This window comes from Oncorhynchus nerka, linkage group LG25 (assembly GCF_034236695.1).
Source record: "Oncorhynchus nerka isolate Pitt River linkage group LG25, Oner_Uvic_2.0, whole genome shotgun sequence".
Lineage (NCBI taxonomy): Eukaryota > Metazoa > Chordata > Actinopteri > Salmoniformes > Salmonidae > Oncorhynchus > Oncorhynchus nerka.
The window spans coordinates 3,728,621-3,746,345 of NC_088420.1; the positions used below are offsets into that span (position 1 = coordinate 3,728,621).

Genomic DNA, 17,725 nt, shown 5'->3' on the forward strand with positions numbered 1-17,725 from the left:
AGCCGTGTAACAGCAGTGTAACAGAAGAGTAACAGCCGTGTAACAGCAGTGTAACAGAAGAGTAACAGCCGTGTAACAGAAGAGTAACAGAAGAGTAACAGCCGTGTAACAGCAGTGTAACAGAAGAGTAACAGCCGTGTAATAGCCGTGTAACAGCAGTGTAACAGCCGTGTAACAGAAGAGTAACAGCCGTGTAACAGCAGTGTAACAGCAGTGTAACAGCCGTGTAACAGAAGAGTAACAGCAGAGTAACAGCAGTGTAACAGCAGTGTAACAGCAGAGTAACAGCAGTGTAACAGCAGTGTAACAGCAGTGTAACAGCCGTGTAACAGAAGAGTAACAGCAATGTAACAGCAGTGTAAAAGAAGTATAACAGAAGTGTAACCATGTCAGGTATCTTGACTCAATATTACCAGTGAGGTAACTCACTCTGCCACACAGACAGCATAGCAACACAAAAATCTCCTGATGGAATTGGGAGAGATGGGCTGAATGATCTTTACCAATTACACCAGTACTGGGTCTATGTACTGGTACGCTGCAAATAGACTCAGTACTGGTACCCTGAACATGGACTCAGTACTGGTACGCTGCACATAGACTCAGTACTGGTACGCTGCACATAGACTCAGTACTGGTACGCTGCACATAGACTCAGTACTGGTACCCTGAACATGGACTCAGTACTGGTACCCTGAACATAGACTCAGTACTGGTACCCTGAACATAGACTCAGTACTGGTACCCTGAATATAGACTCAGTACTGGTACCCTGAACATAGACTCAGTACTGGTACCCTGAATATAGACTCAGTACTGGTACCCTGAACATAGACTCAGTACTGATACCCCCTGAACATAGACTCAGTACTGGTACCCTGAATATAGACTCAGTACTGGTACCCTGAATATAGACTCAGTACTGGTACCCTGAACATAGACTCAGTACTGGTACCCTGAACATAGACTCAGTACTGGTACCCCCTGAATATAGACTCAGTACTGGTACCCTGCACATAGACTCAGTACTGGTACCCTGAATATAGACTCAGTACTGGTACCCTGAATATAGACCCAGTACTGGTACCCTGAACACAGACTCAGTACTGGTACCCTGAATATAGACTCAGTACTGGTACCCTGAATATAGACTCAGTACTGGTACCCTGAATATAGACTCAGTACTGGTACCCTGAATATAGACCCAGTACTGGTACCCTGAACACAGACTCAGGACTGGTACCCTGAATATAGACTCAGTACTGGTACCCTGAATATAGACTCAGTACTGGTACCCTGAATATAGACTCAGTACTGGTACCCTGAACACAGACTCAGGACTGGTACCCTGAATATAGACTCAGTACTGGTACCCTGAACATAGACTCAGTACTGGTACCCTGAATATAGACTCAGTACTGGTACCCTGAACACAGACTCAGTACTGGTACCCTGAATATAGACTCAGTACTGGTACCCTGAATATAGACTCAGTACTGGTACCCTGAATATAGACCCAGTACTGGTACCCTGAATATAGACTCAGTACTGGTCCCTGAACACAGACTCAGTACTGGTACCCTGAATATAGACTCAGTACTGGTACCCTGAATATAGACTCAGTACTGGTACCCTGAATATAGACTCAGTACTGGTACCCTGAATATAGACTCAGTACTGGTACCCTGAATATAGACCCAGTACTGGTACCCTGAATATAGACTCAGTACTGGTACCCTGAATATAGACTCAGTACTGGTACCCTGAATATAGACCCAGTACTGGTACCCTGAATATAGACCCAGTACTGGTACTGGTGTATAAAACCATGTGATTGTTACTCGTTGTGTTTTTATGTTTCTATTACATCTATGTTTCTCTCTGCATTGTTGGGAAGAGCCTGTTAGCATTTCAATGTAAGTCTACACCTGTTGTTTACCAAGCATATGACTTATACAAATGTATTTCAAAATACCAACTAAAGCTAATTAAATTCTTTTTTTTTAAATTTTTTATATATATATATATCTCTGAGCTCATCCAATGCCAGCAGAAAGATTTTGACACACTTTCACGGCAAAACCAAACAAACTATGGTCCCATTTAATATTTTATGACTGAGTAACAAAACAAACTCTGGGAGACAAAAAAACATGCCAGGCTAGTCGCTTAACTTCCCCTTCCCCGCTTCTCTCCCCCCTGCCTGGTGTCCCCGTCACCTGATTTAGAGGAGAGAGAGAAGAGTTCTACCATCTCCTTTCCCAGAAGCTCTGGAGAGAGGAGCAACACAGAGTGGCCTATCGATTTGAGAGTGCCAGATGGGTAATGGAGTGCACACAGAAAGCTGTAAATTGAGGTTTGCTCGTTACTCTTTGCTTATACAAGAGGACAGAGCTGCAGCAGCTGTGCCAATGCTGGGGTATGAAACCTGGGACATTACATTACACAAGCAAGAGAAGAGGAGAGGAGAGGAGAGGAGAGGAGAGGAGAGGAGAGGAGAGGAGAGGAGAGGAGAGGAGAGGAGAGGAGAGGAGAGGAGAGGAGAGGATGAAACGACGCCAGGACAGCGGAGTCAATCACCACCTTCCGGAGACACCTGAAACCCCACCTCTTTCAGGAATACCTAGGATAGGATAAAGTAATCCTTCTCACCCCCCTTAAAAGATTTAGATGCACTATTGTAAAGTGGCTGTTCCACTGGATGTCATAAGGTGAACGCACCAATTTGTAAGTCGCTCTGGATAAGAGCATCTGCTAAATGACTTAAATGTAAATGTAAATGTAAAAGTTGAGAGGAGCCTTAATTTAGGGCTGCATGATAAACACTGACCTGGCAACGAATCTAATTGATATTTTCTTTTAAATATGTATTGAGATATAGACCAAAACACTGACCTGTTGCCTTGAGATATAGACCAAAACACTGACCTGTTGCCTTGAGATATAGACCAAAACACTGACCTGTTGCCTTGAGATATAGACCAAAACACTGACCTGTTGCCTTGAGATATAGACCAAAACACTGACCTGTTGCCTTGAGATATAGACCAAAACACTGACCTGTTGCCTTGAGACATAGACCAAAACACTGACCTGTTGCCTTGAGATATAGACCAAAACACTGACCTGTTGCCTTGAGATATAGACCAAAACACTGACCTGTTGCCTTGAGATATAGACCAAAACACTGACCTGTTGCCTTGAGATATAGACCAAAACACTGACCTGTTGCCTTGAGATATAGACCAAAACACTGACCTGTTGCCTTGAAATATAGATCAAAACACTGACCTGTTGCCTTGAGATATAGATCAAAACACTGACCTGTTGCCTTGAGATATAGATCAAAACACTGACCTGTTGCCTTGAGACATAGATCAAAACACTGACCTGTTGCCTTGAGATGTCGTTTAGCGTGGCTGAGGTGCACCCATGACCAGCTCTGAAACCAGATTGCATAGCGGAGAAGGTACGGTGGGATTCGAAATGGTCGGTAATCTGTTTGTTAACTTGGTTTTCGAAGACCTTAGAAAGACAGGGTAGGATAGATATAGGGGGGGGGGTGCAGGGCTGTTGACCGGGGTGCAGGGCTGTTGGGGGTGCAGGGCTGTGGGGGGTGCAGGGCTGTGGGGGGTGCAGGGCTGTTGAACGGGGTGCAGGGCTGTTGACCGGGGCATGTTGACCGGGGCATGCTTATTTAAGATGGTGAGGAAATCACTTTTAAAAGAGCAACCAGGCATCGTCGACTGATGGGATGAGGTCAATATCCTTCCAGGACACCCGGGCCAGGTCGATTAGAAAGGCCTGCTCGCTGAAGTGTTTTAGGGAGCGTTTGACAGTGACGAGGGGTGGTCGTTTGACCGCGGACCCATCACAGACGCGGTGTCTCTAGAGACAATACCTCTCTCATCGTCATGCCTAGGTTTACCTCCACTGTACTCACATCCTACCATATCCTTGTCTGTACATTATGCCTTGAATCTATTGATAGGTATCTGGTCAACAGTAGTGGATCTATTCCCTCCCAGTCCTATAGTAGTGGATCTATTCCCTCCCAGTCCTATAGTAGTGGATCTATTCCCTCCCAGTCCTATAGTAGTGGATCTATTCCCTCCCAGTCCTATAGTAGTGGGTCTATTCCCTCCCAGTCCTATAGTAGTGGGTCTATTCCCTCCCAGTCCTATAGTAGTGGGTCTATTCCCTCCCAGTCCTATAGTAGTGGGTCTATTCCCTCCCAGTCCTATAGTAGTGGGTCTATTCCCTCCCAGGCCTATAGTAGTGGGTCTATTCCCTCCCAGTCCTATAGTAGTGGGTCTATTCCCTCCCAGGCCTATAGTAGTGGGTATATTCCCTCCCAGTCCTATAGTAGTGGGTCTATTCCCTCCCAGTCCTATAGTAGTGGGTCTATTCCCTCCCAGGCCTATAGTAGTGGGTCTATTCCCTCCCAGTCCTATAGTAGTGGGTCTATTCCCTCCCAGTCCTATAGTAGTGGGTGTATTCCCTCCCAGTCCTATAGTAGTCGGTCTATTCCCTCCCAGTCCTATAGTAGTGGGTCTATTCCCTCCCAGTCCTATAGTAGTGGGTCTATTGCCTCCCAGGCCTATAGTAGTGGGTATATTCCCTCCCAGTCCTATAGTAGTCGGTCTATTCCCTCCTAGTCCTATAGTAGTGGGTCTATTCCCTCCCAGTCCTATAGTAGTGGGTCTATTCCCTCCCAGGCCTATAGTAGTGGGTCTATTCCCTCCCAGTCCTATAGTAGTGGGTCTATTCCCTCCCAGTCCTATAGTAATGGGTCTATTCCCTCCCAGTCCTATAGTAGTGGGTCTATTCCCACCCAGTCCTATAGTAGTGGGTCTATTCCCTCCCAGTCCTATAGTAGTGGGTCTATTCCCACCCAGTCCTATAGTAGTGGGTATAATCCCTCCCAGTCCTATAGTAGTGGGTCTATTCCCTCCTAGTCCTATAGTAGTGGGTCTATTCCCTCCCAGTCCTATAGTAGTGGGTCTATTCCCTCCCAGTCCTATAGTAGTGGGTCTATTCCCTCCCAGTCCTATAGTAGTCGGTCTATTCCCTCCCAGTCCTATAGTAGTGGGTCTATTCCCTCCCAGTCCTATAGTAGTGGGTCTATTCCCTCCCAGGCCTATAGTAGTGGGTCTATTCCCTCCCAGTCCTATAGTAGTCGGTCTATTCCCTCCTAGTCCTATAGTAGTGGGTCTATTCCCTCCCAGTCCTATAGTAGTGGGTATATTCCCTCCCAGTCCTATAGTAGTGGGTCTATTCCCTCCCAGTCCTATAGTAGTGGGTCTATTCCCACCCAGTCCTATAGTAGTGGGTCTATTCCCTCCCAGTCCTATAGTAGTGGGTCTATTCCCACCCAGTCCTATAGTAGTGGGTATAATCCCTCCCAGTCCTATAGTAGTGGGTCTATTCCCTCCTAGTCCTATAGTAGTGGGTCTATTCCCTCCCAGTCCTATAGTAGTGGGTCTATTCCCTCCCAGTCCTATAGTAGTGGGTCTATTCCCTCCCAGTCCTATAGTAGTGGGTCTACTCCCTCCCAGTCCTATAGTAGTGGGTCTACTCCCACCCAGTCCTATAGTAGTGGGTCTACTCCCTCCCAGTCTTATAGTAGTGGGTCTATTCCCCCCCAGTCCTATAGTAGTGGGTCTATTCCCTCCCAGTCCTATAGTAGTGGATCTATTCCCCCCAGTCCTACAGTAGTGGGTCTATTCCCTCCCAATCCTATAGTAGTGGGTCTATTCCCTCCTAGTCCTATAGTAGTGGGTCTATTCCCTCCCAGTCCTATAGTAGTGGGTATATTCCCTCCCAGTCCTATAGTAGTGGGTCTATTCCCTCCCAGTCCTATAGTAGTGGGTCTATTCCCACCCAGTCCTATAGTAGTGGGTCTATTCCCTCCCAGTCCTATAGTAGTGGGTCTATTCCCACCCAGTCCTATAGTAGTGGGTATAATCCCTCCCAGTCCTATAGTAGTGGGTCTATTCCCTCCTAGTCCTATAGTAGTGGGTCTATTCCCTCCCAGTCCTATAGTAGTGGGTCTATTCCTCCCAGTCCTATAGTAGTGGGTCTATTCCCTCCCAGTCCTATAGTAGTGGGTCTACTCCCTCCCAGTCCTATAGTAGTGGGTCTACTCCCACCCAGTCCTATAGTAGTGGGTCTACTCCCTCCCAGTCTTATAGTAGTGGGTCTATTCCCCCCCAGTCCTATAGTAGTGGGTCTATTCCCTCCCAGTCCTATAGTAGTGGATCTATTCCCCCCAGTCCTACAGTAGTGGGTCTATTCCCTCCCAATCCTATAGTAGTGGGTCTATTCCCTCCCAGTCCTATAGTAGTGGGTCTATTCCCCCCCAGTCCTATAGAGTGGGTCTATTCCCACCCAGTCCTATAGTAGTGGGTCTATTCCATCCCAGTCATTTCAGATGTTGGTCATTTAGCAGACACTCTTATACAGAGCAACATACAGTCATTACATTCAACTACAGTAGGACAGACGACCACATATCAGTCACTACATTCAACTACAGTAGGACAGACGACCACATATCAGTCACTACATTCAACTACAGTAGGATAGACGACCACATATCAGTCACTACATTCAACTACAGTAGGATAGACGACCACATATCAGTCACTACATTCAACTACAGTAGGATAGACAACCACATATCAGTCATTACATTCAACTACAGTAGGACAGACGACCACATATCAGTCACTACATTCAACTACAGTAGGACAGACGACCACATATCAGTCATTACATTCAACTACAGTAGGACAGACGACCACATATGACAGGCATTACAAGACCCTAGAACAAGGGGGGGGGCGCAAATCCGTCCCGCGAGATATTAAAAAATAAAACATTTATGTAAATATATATATATATTTTTTTTTACCCCTTTTTTCTCCCCAATTGGTAGTTACAGTCTTGTCTCATCGCTGCAACTCCCGAAACACGACCCAGCCAAGCCGCTGGGCCAATCATGCGCAGTCTGGGCTTGAACCCGGGTCTGTAGTGACGCCTCAAGCGTCTGCGATGCAGTGCCTTAGAAAGCTGCCCCACTCGGGAGGCCCCCAGCAAATTGATTTTAAAACAATTGGTCCGCCCAAACCCCCCCCCCCCAAAACAAAAAAAATGCGGCCCTCCGTTGAATTTCAAAATCCCGTTGTGGCTCTCGAACCAAAAGATTTACCCACCCCTGCCCTAGAATATACCCTGGTTTGCTCCCATAGCAACAGAGTCTCTGAAAACCGTGGAGACTACGGCTACACCGGGTACACCGGGTTCCCATTCAATCAGAACCAGCTGTGATCTCTCTTCTGTTGCACGGCCCTCAAGCCTTTCCTGTCCCTTTCCCAAAACACGATTGGTTGGGTTTTTTACACCGTGATGTCCTACATTTATTGTGTGTCAAACAATTTATCTTAGTGCCCCAAAGGCTTTGACTAGTTCAAGTTGCTTTTAAATTCATCTGTTATCTAGTAGTAATGTAGGCCATCTTATTATTAGAAACCAGTAACACTTTCCAAAAATTGAGAAATACCACACTGCAGGATCGGGATTCAAACCCAATGCAAATAAACCACCTGAGAACTGGGATTAGGTGAGCCGACATCTGTGTACTAACTAACGTGATTTCCACAAATGTTCAGGGAAAATGGTGTGTTCTGCTTCCCTGCAGGCTGTTCAAATCCAAAGTCAATACAGATGGACCTCCATGTTGCAGAGGGTCTTGAAAGTAGCTAGTAAAGTTTGTATCGGTGTATTGTGGAGTGTGTTGGTAGGAAACTGACAGTACGGTAGTTTATCTGTGTATTGTGTTGGTAGGAAACTGACAGTACGGTAGTTTACCTGTGTATTGTGTTGGTAGGAAACTGACAGTACGGTAGTTTATCTGTGTATTGTGTTGGTAGGAAACTGACAGTACGGTAGTTTATCTGTGTATTGTGTTTGTAGGAAACTGACAGTACGGTAGTTTATCTGTGTATTGTGTTGGTAGGAAACTGACAGTACGGTAGTTTACCTGTGCATTGTGGGGCTTGTAAGGTGAGTTACTCTCCAGGTCAGCTAGGATAGAGGTCAGAGAGTCAATCTCAGCGTCCAGACTGGACCGCCTCTCTTCCAGGGTCTTCTCTGGTCCATGCATCTAGAGATAGGACATCTCGGCGTTAGAATGGTAGTCACACACACACATACAGATCTCGCATCTGGACACACACACACACACACACACACACACACACGTGACAGGTTAAAGGACATATTCATAGCCTGTTATACATTGAAAAGTATTAGTAAGTTCATAGTATGTGAGGATCTTAAAACATCTAAGGTTAAAAAGATGCATTCAGTATTAGTTGATAGAGATTGATAACATTCATATAATTGTGTTAAAGTTAAAATCTGTCAAAGGGTACGAATTGTGAGAGTAATGTGTAAACGTTATATTGATTACTTTATTTTGTGGTGCCTAAAAGTGTTAATCTGTGATCTACGAAATGCTTTTAATCTATGAGCCGGAGATCAATTGCTCTGGTCTCCACCCATATTCCTGGGGAAATTCGCGGTCGTTTTCTCATTGAACTAAATGTTGACTTGAGAATACAACACCGTATCACTCTCGTGATTATTTCTCTCCTGTTTTCAGGTACTTTATTGATGATAAAAATAGTAATTTAAATGTTATAACTAGCGAACATGTCAAGAGTGTTTAAGGTGTGTCTTCGTAACGTCTTGAGGAAGTTAGAGTTAAGTTTGAAGAGAGTAATATTAGCCCTGCTCGGTTGAAGTGAAGGATAGCATCGTACTGAGAGTAGCTGCCATTTTATGTCGATTGTGAATGAACGTGCGTGTTGTTAATAAGATATTTTGCTGTGTTATTTGTATAATGAGTTTTCTGTTATGTAATGTGTTACTTTTGTGAAATGTTTGAACTATACGTTGAATTGAGAATACAACACCGTATCACTGTCGTGATTATTTCTCCCCTGTTTTCAGGGGCGTAACACACACACACACACACACACACACATAGAGAGAGAGAGAGAGAGATCTCTCACAGGTCTAGCATCTGGACACACACACACACACACACACACACACACACACACACACACACACACACACACACACACACACACACAGAGAGAGAGAGAGATATCTCACAGGTCTAGCATCTGGACACAAAGGAGTTGGAACGATACAATCTCTTGTTTCAATGTGTATTTTCCCATGTTTAATAGGAGGTAAATACACAATGTGCTGCCCCCCCCCCCCCCCCCAATATCCTATTGTTCCCTGCAGTTCAACATTTACAGAGTTAGAGCCTCTGACAGTGATTCCTTCCTACAGCACACCAGGGGTCCTAAGATGTATCTATCTTCAGATGCTATTCCTGCTCCTAAATTGATAAAGAGCTATTCATACTTCAAGGCCTGCTTCCTCCCTCTGCCTGCCTGCCTGCCCCCCCCACCCTCCCTGCCTGCCTCCCTCCCTCCCTCGCTCCATGCCTCCCCTCCCTCCCTGCCTCCCTCGCCATCTCCCCCTCCCTCCCTGTCTCCCCCTCCCTCCCTGTCTCCCTCCCTGCCTGCCTGCCCCCCCACCTTCCCTTCATGGTATTGAGTTTAAGTACTATTGGTGCCTCTGCTGTCTACCTGGTATTGATCAGAGTCTAAAGACTATTGGTGCCTCTGTCTACCTGGTATTGATCAGTCTAAAGACTATTGGTGCCTCTGTCTACCTGGTATTGATCAGTCTAAAGACTATTGGTGCCTCTGTCTACCTGGTATTGATCAGAGTCTAAAGACTATTGGTGCCTCTGTCTACCTGGTATTGATCAGTCTAAAGACTATTGGTGTGTCTACCTGGTATTGATCAGTCTAAAGACTATTGGTGCCTCTGTCTACCTGGTGTGGAGTCAAATCAAATCAAACTGTAAACAAGCCCCTTAACTCTTCTTGAACTGCACTTTTGGTTAAGAAAAATATTGACCAAATAAACTAAAGTAAAACAAATAATACAATAACATAACAAGGCTATATACAGGGGGTACCGGTACCGAGTCAGGGGGTGCAGGTTAGTTGAGTTAATTAGAACATTTGTACATGTAGGTAGTGACTATGCATAGATAATAAATAATAATAATAAACAGCGAGTAGCAGCAGTGTAGAATACAAATGGGGGGTTACAATCTGGTTTCCGAGCCGGTCATCCTCAACTTCGGCGATGTCACGGGTTCCCCTCAGCCACACTCAAGGTACTAAACGATTTCATAACCGCCATCGATAAAAGACAGTACTGTGCAGCCGTCTTCATCGACCTTGCCAAGGCTTTCGACTCTGTCAATCACCATATTCTTATCGGCAGACTCAATAGCCTCGGTTTTTCGGATGACTGCCTTGCCTGGTTCACCAATTACTTTGCAGACAGAGTTCAGTGTGTGAAATCGGAGGGCATGTTGTCAGGACCTTTGGCAGTCTCTATGGGGGTGCCACAGGGTTCAATTCTCGGGCCGACTCTTTTCTCTGTATATATCAATGATGTTGCTCTTGCTGCGGGCGATTCCCTGATCCACCTCTACGCAGACGACACCATTCTGTATACTTCCGGCCCGTCCTTGGACACTGTGCTATCTAACCTCCAAACGAGCTTCAATGCCATACAACACTCCTTCCGTGGCCTCCAACTGCTCTTAAACGCTAGTCAAACCAAATGCATGCTTTTCAACCGTTCGCTGCCTGCACCCGCACGCCCGACTAGCATCACCACCCTGGATGGTTCCGACCTAGAATATGTGGACATCTATAAGTACCTAGGTGTCTGGCTAGACTGTAAACTCTCCTTCCAGACTCATATCAAACATCTCCAATCTAAAATCAAATCTAGAGTCGGCTTTCTATTCCGCAACAAAGCCTCCTTCACTCACGCCGCCAAACTTACCCTAGTAAAACGGACTATCCTACCGATCCTCAACTTCGGCGATGTCATCTACAAAATAGCTTCCAATACTCTACTCAGCAAACTGGATGCAGTTTATCACAGTGCCATCCGTTTTGTTACTAAAGCACCTTATACCACCCACCACTGCGACCTGTATGCTCTAGTCGGCTGGCCCTCGCTACATATTCGTCACCAGACCCACTGGCTCCAGGACATCAACAAGTCCATGCTAGGTAAAGCTCCGCTTTATCTCAGTTCACTGGTCACGATGGCAACACCCACCCATAGCATGCGCTCCAGCAGGAGTATCTCACTGATCATCCCTAAAGCCAACAACTCATTTGGCCGCCTTTCGTTCCAGTTCTCTGCTGCCTGTGACTGGAACGAATTGCAAAAATCGCTGAAGTTGGAGACTTTTATCTCCCTCACCAACTTCAAACATCTGCTATCTGAGCAGCTAACCGATCGCTGCAGCTGTACATAGTCTATCGGTAAATAGCCCACCCAATTTTACCTGTCCATTTGGAAGACCCATTTGCGACCAAGCTTTAACTTCCTGACTGATGTCTTGAGATGTTGCTTCAATATATCCACATAATTTTCCTACCTCATGATGCCATCTATTTTGTGAAGTGCACCAGTCCCTCCTGCAGCAAAGCACCCCCACAACATGATGTTGCCACCCCCGTCCTTCACGGTTGGGATGGTGTTCTTCGGCTTGCAAGCCTCCCCCTTTTTCCTCCAAACATAATGATGGTCATTATGGCCAAACAGTTCTGTTTTTGTTTCATCAGACCAGAGGACATTTCTCCAAAAAGTACGATCTTTGTCCCCATGTGAAGTTGCAAACCGTAGTCTGGCTTTTTTATGGCGGCTTTGGAGCAGTGGCTTCTTCCTTGCTGAGCGGCCTTTCAGGTTATGTCGATATAGGACTCGTTTTACTGTGGATATAGATACTTTTGTACCCGTTTCCTCCAGCATCTTCACAGGGTCCTTTGCTGTTGTTCTGGGATTGATTTGCACTTTTTGCACCAAAGTACGTTCATCTCTAGGAGACAGAACGGAGTCTCCTTCCTGAGCGGTATGACGGCTGCATGGTCCCATGGTGTTTAAACTTGCGTACTATTAATTGTACAGATGAACGTGGTACCTTCAGGCGTTTGGAAATTCCTCCGAAGGATTAACCAGACTTTTGGCGGTCTAACATTTTTTTTATGAGGTTTTGACTGATTTTCCCATTATGTGAATCACTGAGTTTAAAGTTTAGCCTTGAAATACATCCACAGGTACACCTCCAACTGACTCAAATGATGTCAATTAGCCTATCAGAAGCTTCTAAAGCCATGACATAATTTTCTGGAATTTTCCAAGCTGTTTAAAGGCACAGTCAACTTAGTGTATGTAAACTACTGACCCACTGGGAATGTGATACATTGAATTATAAGTGAAATAATCTGTCTGTAAACAATTGTTGGAAAAATTACTTGTGTCATGCACGAAGTAGATGTCCTAAACGACTTGCCAAAACTATAGTTTGTTAACAAGAAATTTGTGGAGTGGTTGAAAAACGAGTTTTAATGACTCCAACATAAGTGTATGTAAACTTCTGACTTCAACTGTAGGTCCTGGATGGCAGGAAGTTTGGCCCCAGTGATGTACTGGGCTGTACGCACTACCCTCTGTAGCGCCTTACGGTCAGATGCCGAGCAGTTGCCATACCAGGCGGTGAAGCAACCGGTCAGGATGCTCTCGATGGTGCAGCTGTAGAACTTTTTGAGAATCTGGGGACCCATGCCCAATCTTTTCAGTCTCCTGAGGGGGAAAAGGTTTTGCCGTGCTGTCTTCACAACTGTCTTGGTATGATACCAAGGAACTTGAAACTCTCGACCCGCTCCACTACAGCCCTGTCGATATTAATGGGGGTCTGTTCGGTCCGCCTTTTCCTGTAGTCCACGATCAGCTCCTTTGTCTTGCTCACATTGAGGGATAGGTTGTTGTCCTGGCACCACACTGCCAGTTCTCTGACCTCCTCCCTGTAGGCTGTCTCATCGTTGTCGGTGAGTCTAAGGATGAGTGGTGTCTCTGCTGTCTACCTGGTATTGATCAGAGTCTAAAGACTATTGGTGTCTCTGTTCCCACTCACATACTTTATCCTGGTTTAGTTTGGGGTGATATTAGGATTCGCAGCCCGTCTTTCATTCTCTCTCTGTACAGTTGACCTTGGCCTTAAACAAGCCTCTGTAAGCCAGTAGAAAGACAGACTCCACTGTGTGAAGAGTACAGAGCAGAAAAAGACAAGAATCACTGTTTGAAAGAAAACTCTCGTAATACGGTGGACCTTTCACCCTGAAATCTGTCTCGCTCAGAGTTATCTTTGTTTTAAAGGAAGGCTCCCTATTGTCTCTCATCCAATAACCATATCAGAAGAAAAACAGTCAATCAATCAAATGTATTGATAAAGCCCTTTTTAAATCAGCCTATGTCACAGTACATAAAACAGAAACCCAGCCTAAACCCCAAACCAGACCATTATTCCTCCTCCACCAAACTTTACAGTGGGCACTATGCATTGGGGCAGGTAGTGCTCTGCTGGCATCCCCCAAACCCAGATTCGTCCATCAGACTGCCAGATGGTGAAGCGTGATTCATCACTCCAGAGAATGCGTTTCCCCTGCCCCAGAGTCCAATGACGGCGAGCGGAAAGCTTTACACCATTCCAGCCAACACTTGGCATTGCGCATGGTGATCTTAGGCTTGTGTGCGGCTGCTCTGCTATGGAAACCCATTTCATGAAGCCCCCGACGAACAGTTCTTGTGCTGACGTTACTTCCAGAGGCAGTTTGGAACTCGATAGTGAATGATGCGAATGAGGGCAGTCGATTTTTAAGCGCTGCGCACTTCAGCACTCAGCGGTGCCGTTCTATGAGATGGTGTGGCCTACCACTTCATGGATGAGCCGTTGTTGCTCCTAGACGTTTCCACTTCACAATAGCAGCACTTACAGTTGACCCGGGGGCAGCTCTTGCAGGGCAAAAATTTGACAAACTGACTTGTTGGAAAAGTGGCATCCTATGACGTTGCTACGGTGAAAGTCACTGAGCTCTTCAGTAAGGACATTATACTGCCAGTGTTTGTCTATGGAGATTGCATGGCGGTGTGCTCGATTTTATACACCTGTCAGCAACGGGTGTGGATGAAATAGCCCAAATCCACTAATTTGAAGGGGTGTCCACATACTTTTGTATATATAGTGTATCTGTATTCCCAGTCATGTGAAATCCATAGATTAGGGCCTGATTAATACATTTCAATTGACTGATATCCTTATATGAACTTTAACTCTTTACTTTTAAACTTTAACTTTTAAAATCTTTGAAATTGTTGTCCACATACTTTTGTATATATAGTGTATAAATCGGACTGTGATATACTGTTGGCGTAGCAAGGATTACTGACTGACTGACTGACTGGCTGGCTGGCTGGCTGACTGGCTGACTGTCAGTCAGAGGATCTATGAAACAGATACAACTAGACAGGCTAATAAAAGAACTCGCTCCGAGTACCTGATTATCAAAGGTGTGTGAAACGCTACGAGGATTTCCCCTCGGGGGGTCAAGCCCTGTGTAAGGATGCACGCCAAATGGCACTCTCTATTGCCTATTTAGCCATAGGGGCCCTGATCGAAAGTAGTGCACTATAGTAGGGAATAGGGTGCAATTTGGAACACACTCAGTCAGTCAGCCAGTCAGAGGGGAGCAGCAGGCCCTGAAGCAGGGTAACATGCCTGGGGTAAAATAATACCAGTGGACATGAGACATGACGGTTGACACAGTCAAGCAGGCCCTGAAGAAGGGTAAAAGCAGGCCCTGAAGAAGGGTAACAGCAGGCCCTGAAGAAGGGTCACATCAGGCCCTGAAGAAGGGTAACAGCAGGCCCTGAAGAAGGGTAACAGCAGGCCCTGAAGAAGGGTAACAGCAGGCCCTGAAGAAGGGTAACATCAGGCCCTGAAGAAGGGTAACAGCAGGCCCTGAAGAAGGGTAACATCAGGCCCTGAAGAAGGGTCACATCAGGCCCTGAAGAAGGGTAACAGCAGGCCCTGAAGAAGGGTAACAGCAGGCCCTGAAGAAGGGTAACAGCAGGCCCTGAAGAAGGGTAACATCAGGCCCTGAAGAAGGGTAACATCAGGCCCTGAAGAAGGGTAACAGCAGGCCTGAAGAAGGGTAACATCAGGCCCTGAAGAAGGGTAACAGCAGGCCCTGAAGAAGGGTAACATCAGGCCCTGAAGAAGGGTAACAGCAGGCCCTGAAGAAGGGTCACATCAGACCCTGAAGAAGGGGAGAAGCAGGCCCTGAAGAAGGGTAAAAGCAGGCCCTGAAGAAGGGTAACAGCAGGCCCTGAAGAAGGGTAACAGCAGGCCCTGAAGAAGGGTAACATCAGGCCCTGAAGAAGGGTAGCAGCAGGCCATGAAGAAGGGTAACATCAGGCCCTGAAGAAGGGTAACAGCAGGCCCTGAAGAAGGGTAACATCAGGCCCTGAAGAAGGGTAACAGCAGGCCCTGAAGAAGGGTAACATCAGGCCCTGAAGAAGGGGAGAAGCAGGCCCTGAAGAAGGGTAAAAGCAGGCCCTGAAGAAGGGTAACATCAGGCCCTGAAGAAGGGTAACAGCAGGCCCTGAAGAAGGGTAACATCAGGCCCTGAAGAAGGGTAACAGCAGGCCCTGAAGAAGGGTAACAGCAGGCCCTGAAGAAGGGTAACATCAGGCCCTGAAGAAGGGTAACAGCAGGCCCTGAAGAAGGGTAACATGCATGGGGACATGAGATGTGAAGTACGAGGGGACCAGCTCCAGAGAGGGGCTATAGGAGGGAGAGTGAAGTACAGAGGTAATGTACCTGGTTGTTTAATATAGAGGTAATGTACCTGGTTGTTTAATATAGAGGTAATGTACCTGGTTGTTTAATATAGAGGTAATGTACCTGGTTGTTTAATATAGAGGTAATGTACCTGTTAATGTACCTGGTTGTTTAATATAGAGGTAATGTACCTGTTAATGTACCTGGCTGTTTAATATAGAGGTAATGTACCTGTTAATGTACCTGGTTGTTTAATATAGAGGTAATGTACCTGGTTGTTTAATATAGAGGTAATGTACCTGTTAATGTACCTGGCTGTTTAATATAGAGGTAATGTACCTGTTAATGTACCTGGTTGTTTAATATAGAGGTAATGTACCTGGTTGTTTAATATAGAGGTAATGTACCTGTTAATGTACCTGGTTGTTTAATATAGAGGTAATGTACCTGTTAATGTACCTGGTTGTTTAATATAGAGGTAATGTACCTGTTAATGTACCTGGCTGTTTAATACAGAGGTAATGTACCTGGCTGTTTAATATAGAGGTAATGTACCTGGTAATGTACCTGGCTGTTTAATATAGAGGTAATGTACCTGGTAATGTACCTGGCTGTTTAATATAGAGGTAATGTACCTGTTAATGTACCTGGCTGTTTAATACAGAGGTAATGTACCGGTCTGTTTAATACAGAGGTAATGTACCTGTTAATGTACCTGGCTGTTTAATATAGAGGTAATGTACCTGGTAATGTACCTGGCTGTTTAATATAGAGGTAATGTACCTGTTAATGTACCTGGCTGTTTAATACAGAGGTAATGTACCGGTCTGTTTAATACAGAGGTAATGTACCTGTTAATGTACCTGGCTGTTTAATATAGAGGTAATGTACCTGGTAATGTACCTGGCTGTTTAATATAGAGGTAATGTACCTGTTAATGTACCTGGCTGTTTAATACAGAGGTAATGTACCTGTTAATGTACCTGGTTGTTTAATATAGAGGTAATGTACCTGTTAATGTACCTGGTTGTTTAATATAGAGGTAATGTAGCTGTTAATGTACCGGTCTGTTTAATACAGAGGTAATGTACCTGTTAATGTACCTGTCTGTTTCAGGTTATTAGACTTACCTGTATAAATATATTTCATAAAAATGATCATACCTGATATTCTCTGTCCATGGGTGGAGGTGGTGGGAAAGAGATGGAGGACGAGAGGCCTCCGTCTTCAGCAGGAGGAGGAGGTGGGAGATAGTCCCCTAAAAACACACAGATACCAACACAGTCATATACACCTCTTACAAAGTGGTAATGAAATAGATTTGAATTGTGATGTTTTTTGTAATTGATCTCCACAAAATACTCTACAAAACACTCCACAAAATACTCAATAAAATACTCGAATTACTCAATTAAATACTCCACCAAATACACAATAAAATAATCAAAATACTCCACAAAATACTCAATAAAATACTCCACAAAATACTCCACAAATACTACATAAATACTCCACAAATACTACATAAATACTCCACAAAATACTCAATAAAATACTCCACAAAATACCCCACAAAATACTCCACAATGCCAAAGAGAAAAGAAGATTCTATACATTTTTACAAATTAATAAACATTTGATAACTAGACTCTAGTCGTTGCATAAGTACTGTAATCACCCCCTTTTGTTTAGGCCTAAATTAGTTCAGGAGTGAAACGTGGCTTAACAAATCCCATAATAAGTTACATGGACTGACTCACTCTGTGTATAATAACAGGGTTTTCAATGACTTCCCTTTCCTCTGTCCCCCATACCTACATCTGTCAGGTCCCCCCAGTCAAGTATTGAATTTCAAGCACAGATTCAACTACAAAAACCAGGGAGCTTTTCGAAAGCCTCATAAAAGAAGGGCATTGA

At 45.1% G+C, this 17,725-nt stretch overlaps 1 protein-coding gene across 5 annotated transcripts in view; it reads right to left on the reverse strand.

The window, feature by feature from the left end:
* The window catches only part of LOC115123150 (lipoma-preferred partner homolog), a 462,733-nt gene that overhangs the window by 293,536 nt on the left and 151,472 nt on the right, over positions 1-17,725 (reverse strand). For all 5 annotated transcript variants that reach the window (XM_065009483.1, XM_065009486.1, XM_065009484.1 and 2 more), the window contains 2 exons: positions 16,972-17,066; positions 8,045-8,167 (listed from right to left, as the gene is read on the reverse strand). In XM_065009483.1, coding sequence (XP_064865555.1) covers positions 8,045-8,167; positions 16,972-17,066 — 218 coding nt within the window. The remainder of the gene's footprint in view (positions 1-8,044; positions 8,168-16,971; positions 17,067-17,725) is intronic.